At 32.2% G+C, this 6,004-nt stretch overlaps 1 protein-coding gene across 1 annotated transcript; it reads right to left on the reverse strand.

Moving 5' to 3' along the window:
* Nucleotides 1-1,101: 1,101 nt before the first annotated feature.
* On the reverse strand, nt 1,102-5,801 carry LOC114257294 (uncharacterized). The gene is made up of 9 exons (XM_082871577.1): nt 5,736-5,801; nt 5,459-5,580; nt 5,046-5,167; nt 4,793-4,952; nt 3,060-3,123; nt 2,713-2,934; nt 1,766-1,858; nt 1,586-1,690; nt 1,102-1,482 (listed from the first exon to the last, which is right to left on the reverse strand). The coding sequence occupies exons 1-9, from the start codon at nt 5,799-5,801 to the stop codon at nt 1,102-1,104; spliced, it is 1,335 nt and encodes a 444-aa protein (XP_082727703.1).
* Nucleotides 5,802-6,004: the final 203 nt, after the last annotated feature.

Genomic DNA, 6,004 nt, shown 5'->3' on the forward strand with positions numbered 1-6,004 from the left:
GTCACGTTTAATATAAACGAAGACAAAAAAAATGTCAAAGAAGCTACCAATAGAGACAAAAACAAATTCATCATTAAAAATGATAAAATAATGTCAAAAAAAATTCGTCACACATTGAGGGTAATAGTGACAAAATGTGACAATATTTTTTGTCATGACAAATTCATTTAGCGACGAAATAAAGAATTTATGACAAAATTAATCATCCACCTAAGCCAAATAAGAGACAAAAAAACCCTTCTTTTGGGATGAAAAATTTTGTCAATAATTTCATAATATTTTTTTTCCACATTATATACCTATTTTATCAAAATCTAAATTTTAGTTCAACAAATATGACCCTGTTCATGTTGAAACCTGTTGAATATAACAATTCCATCACAACTTAACCTAACCTGTTATCAACACATTTACGAATTAACAAAATAAAAATATCCATTCATCATTACAAATAATTTCATCCTGATATAATAAAATAGTGAAATATCCACAAAATATCCAAAAGTTATAACTTGTTCAATTCCACCAAAAATCCAACAATAACTAGTGTAACTCCAAAAAGTATGTGTATCCTTATCAAACAAAAATGAACATTCAAACAAATTACATCATTGTTGCACGTCAAAAATGCCATCCCAATCCAATCTGCAAAAAAATAAATTAAAAGTTTTAGTAATTAATCAATTATACAAAAGATTAAAAACATTAGTAACTCATCAATTTACAATTAGATCAATTATACAATTTATCCCTGTAACAGACTTCTTTTTAGATTATGAAAACAAAATATTAATTTTAAGGCTAATTCACAAATGGTGCATTCCATTAATGTGCCGTAAGTTCATACAACTTATATTGGTCCCTCCTAAGGTGTTTCTATTGGTTCTTGTACAAATCTATAACTGTGTGATAATTTAGCATTTCGACAGCCTTTTTTCAAGCTTTAAGTATAGAGAAAAAAATATATTTTTTAGACTAATTCACAATTTATACATCATGTGCACCTGTACAAATTGGATGTCATATGCATGTTTCCATTACTTCCTAATTCTTCAAACATGTATTCTTTTATAAAATTTGTTATATTAAAGTTAATATACTTTACCAAGAAGTATGTCCACTTGTGGATGAGTCCCCTCCACTTCCAAAGTGTCCAGTGAATCCTTTGGTCCTCAAAAAGTTGACAACATCAACCATTATCTCCCCTTGCTTCTTTTTACCCTCTTCAAGATCTTCTATTTTATTGTTTTGCATTTGTATTTGTTCCTTTTGTGTCTCTATTTGCATCTCAAGGCGCTTCACATAATCATTTGTTTCATCATATATGGTAATGGCTCTCCTAATAGAGGATGAAGGTCTCATGCCAAGTCCCTTCACATAGCTAGACCTTGGCTTTAGGACTTTGATTGATAGCTCTTCTGCAGTCAAAGGGGTTGATCCCGGTTGTGAGAGGTGATCAGCCTGTGTCTGTATCATATTTTCCTATCAAATATAAAAAAAATTAAATAATTATTAGAAAATTAAATAAGATTATAACAAATAGTATTCTAAAATTTTGTTAATAAAAATTGCAATATATACTCACATAATTACACTGAGCTTGAGATGAGATCCACTCATGTGTTTTCTCATTATAGTGCGTTTCCTTGTACAACTCTGCTAGATCAGGTAGCATCTTCTTTTCTCGTGCCTAATTCGATAGGCCAAATATTTAATAAATAAAGCTAAGAATCTAATATAATTCTGAAAGTGCAAGGATACATACCAGTTTTTCTACTCTAACAGGAATTGACCTAGAACCACACCTATGTTTTGTATACATCATTTCTCTGTTCGCGATATTGGCCTTTGATTGTTCCTATAAGGAAGAATTACCAATATAACAATGAAATGTATCATTAATAAGACAAATATGTTGGCTTTTGATTGTTCCTGTAAGGAATAATGAACCAATATAACAATGAAATGTATCACTAGTAAAACAAATTTAATGGTTGATAATAAAGAAATTGCATTGTTCCTCTCTATCATTTTCCTATATATCATTTCAACTTAAAAGATATTTCAAATTATTCACTAGTTTCATTCAATTCTGTGAAAAATAGATTAGAGGACTTGTTGAGATTTCATCATAAGATGGTTTTTCTGGGCGAAAAAAGAAAAACGAGTAATTTACACCGTTCACAAATAGGGGGCATATAAGCATGGCAAGATAGATTGTGAAAAAATCCATTTACATTTCACAAGATATGGAACAATTACTGATACCAAACTCATAACCCTTTCTTTCTTCCGCAACTTTATCAAATCTAAAGTTCTGTCTCAATACCCTATATTAGTTACTTAGCTAGTTGCTTACCATTATCATGAAACTTCAGACCAAACCCAAGAACAAACAGAAAATTAATACAATCATAGAAACTGAAATCTTAGTTCTTTATTCTATGATGTGAAAGATGCACTTTAACGAACCATAAATTAATCTCATATTATGCGAGCCTTCCAATCCATGTTTAATAGTTTCCCTTTCTCATTTTTCCACTTATTTGGTTTTTATTATGTTCCACTTACATGCCTAGAAGATAAAGGGAAACGAATACATATGGAATTTCACAGCAAATTGATTGTGTTCTTTCTAGTTGTTTTAGAATCTCTCCCTATTCTAATCAAATTCCTTCTTCGCTAATATAATAAAAAAGATGAAAATGTTACCAGAAATTCTTTAGTGTTCCACTTTTTATCAATAAGATCTATCCACTTGGTAGGATCGACATTCTTTGGTGGGTGGTTTCTTGCATACTCCTTCCCTTTAGCCTCCTTCAGCTCCATGAATTGTTTGTGCAGCCTATAGGTATGGTTACTCAATCTCCGACCAAATTTTGTGTTCATTGCCTTCTCTATATCAACAGGGTCTCCTTGTAAATCAAATTGATCCTGCAAAAAATAGATAAGTCATAGATAATTCTTATAAAAAATAAAATAATTACAATAAAATAATTAAGATTTCTAACTTATTATAAAAATGAGTAAAATCTCCTATAAGTAGACAACGAACTTACATTCAAGCGTTGAAACATCGCCTCCTTAACGGAGGCATCAACATACTTCCACCTACGAACACTACTACAAAAACAAATAAAGATCACACTTTTCTTATATTTGTTACTAAAGAAATAAATCTAGTAACCAGAATCCAAACTATTTTTCTAGGACAGGTGAGCTTCTAGGGAAAGAACTCAAGAGAGACTTTTTAAACTCCAGACACAAAAGTGTTGAGATGAAGCCATGTACCAAAAAACCCTCCCATGGCAACCTTAAAAAGAAAAACGTGTGCACACTTTATTACAGAAAGTTTGTTGATAATGTCTTTATTTATCTAATAAGAAAAAATGTTAAAATTAGAAGTCATATTAGGCTATGTCTCAATTGTAATTCTTTTAAAAAAATTTAAAATAATTACTTAATTCTTTTAAAATTTTAAAAAATAATTACTTTAAAATTTAGATGAGTGTATATGTAACAGCAAACATAATTTTCTGTGTGTGATGTGTATCTAAATTGTCAAATGACTATATTTATCCATGTTTGTTGTGTAAGCTATAGACGACTTCTAGCAGATCCTTGAATTCACTGCTGGAAAATGGACTTTTAGCGGCGTTTTAAAAACGCCGCTATAGGTATTGAAAACGTCGCTAATTCTTTTGGTGACGTTTAGTACCAAACGCCGACGACGCGGCCGTCGCTATAACTTTATGGCGTTTTGAAAACGTCATTATATTAGTATAGGCGGCGTTTTTACAAACGCCGCCAAATGTCCTATCCTAATTGTACCATGACGTCACTATGACATTTAGCGACGTTTTGGAAACGCCGTTAAAAACATTTATACATTTTTAAAATCTAACTGTTAGAGTAGGGATATAGTGACGTTCAAAAAACGCCGCCATAGCCATTATTTTTATTATTTTTATTTTTAAAGTTGTGCTAATTTTATATGGTTGAAAAAAATACATGTCATAAACAATTATTAAGAACTAATAATTGATGTTTATTAAAATAATAAATAAACTAAGTTTGAAAATAAAATTAAAAATAAAAAACAATGCAATAAGATGTGATACATGTACAATTACATAATATATCTAAACACAATATATTAGAAATCCGTGAGGATTTATTTACAAAGTCAGGCTTGAGAACTCATGCAGAAAGCAGATAAGACATCCATACTCCTAATGACACAATACCGATAGTAGCAAAAGCTTGGCCCAGTTCATAAACAAAAATTTCTTTCTGAATAAGGCAAACTTTGCCAATCTGTCCTCCTGCAAAAAATCACAGCCATGACCAAATTAGAAAGGTTAAATATAGTACAATAGATTGACACATTAGATTAGAATGAAAAACATTAGATTAAATTAACTTAATGCATACAAGTGCATACCCCAAATCAACAATGATGATGCTGACATTATCTTGTGAACATCGGTCCGATAATATAGATAAATTTGCAGGTATGATCAAGCATTGTGCAAGAAAAATAACCATCCATGCATCAAATCAATGAAAGGTGATCTTCACAGAGGATCCACATAAACTTGATATGTTTTAAGAACGTATAATTGAATCAAAAATAGTTTTCAAACAAGATGATCTTTAAGTAGTTTAATGTCCCTAATTATTGTGCCCAAAAATATTAGAGAATAAACATAATTATCCTATTAAAAATCTCTTCAAAACCAAGTGCCATAGAAGGAAGTCAAACAAAGTTGAAGAATAAAAAAAAGAATACCTCTCTGTTTCAATAGTCCTCTTTGCAAGCATAAGTGTCAAGAAGACTGGAACCATTGCAGCACACAAATGCTTAAGAGTGTGCCCACTGACAATATGATATGTCCATTTATAAATTGGTTTATCTGCAGCTTCTTCAACCTTAGCTAAAAGATAAAATCCTGCATGTTATGCAATTAAATGTTACTTAGAATGGCACAAAAAACTAATTAGATTTAGTAAACAGGAGAGCCCACATGATGAAATATACAAACCTGCAGCCCAAAGCCAGTATGTGGAATGTGTGTACATTGGAGGCAACAAAATAGCCATTATCGGAATTACAATGCAAGGAACAAATTGAACCAGCGCATATGGGCAGAGGTCATCAAAAAACCTGCAGGTTAATGCACAAGTCAACATACAATAAATGTTTACTTGGAATTGTAGGGTCATGCTCATGCAAAAATCTTTGCAAAATTAACTTTAGATGTGAATCATTTGGGAGAAGTTCAAACACCAAAACATTTGTATTTATTGACGACTCAAAAGGCATTACAACAAAATGTTATATAATCCAAAGGCACTGTCGCATTCTGGCATTTTCTCCCATACACAAGTATGAACTTCATCACCTAAAATAGAAAAACAAAATCCTTTATAATTGAGGAAAGGTACACATGCTTACCTCCAATACAATATGCTTATAACACCTGCCAAGAGTAGGGGAAGAATGGACACCGTTCCCTTTTGCTCATCGATTCTTTCAATTATAAAGATTGCCATGATTGACGTGAATGCAATAGTCATCTATATAATTATTGATCAAATGTCATAACAGAAAAATATTGAGGACATTTTAAATAGAAGCTCAGGCAAGACGAAGCTCACCGGCAAATGAATACACTTATCTTCTCTATTAATCATTTTCTTTTTAATTACATTTTATCCTAAAATATAAATACCATAATACCCTTATCTTCTCTATCCCAAACCCTAATCCTGAAACCATTAGCCACCACACCCTCCATCGCCAACGCCACCTCTCATTGCCTCCCCCCCAGCCTCCTCCACCACCCCTTCCCATTCTTCTTCTTCTTCCTAGATCTACGGTTTCAAGGTGCGGTGGGGATACAGTCTTCTTCCTAGGTCTAGGGTTTCAAGGTGCTGCGAGGGTGGAGGAAGGTGGCACGAGGGTGGGGGAGGGGGCTGGGTCACGGTGGTGGAGGCTAGG

This window comes from Camellia sinensis, chromosome 5 (genome assembly GCF_055761805.1).
Source record: "Camellia sinensis isolate YWXY chromosome 5, ASM5576180v1, whole genome shotgun sequence".
NCBI classification, from domain to species: Eukaryota; Viridiplantae; Streptophyta; class Magnoliopsida; order Ericales; family Theaceae; genus Camellia; species Camellia sinensis.

Excerpts from the sequence above, each read along its gene's own strand:
- LOC114257294 (XM_082871577.1), bottom strand. The coding sequence starts at position 5,801 with ATGGAGGGTGTGGTGGCTAATGGTTTCAGGATTAGGGTTTGGGATAGA. Across the intron at positions 4,953-5,045 it reads ATACTGGCTTTGGGCTGCAG|GATTTTATCTTTTAGCTAAG; the intron begins GTTTGTATATTT and ends CATAACATGCAG. Across the intron at positions 1,691-1,765 it reads CTGTTAGAGTAGAAAAACTG|GCACGAGAAAAGAAGATGCT; the intron begins GTATGTATCCTT and ends CTATCGAATTAG.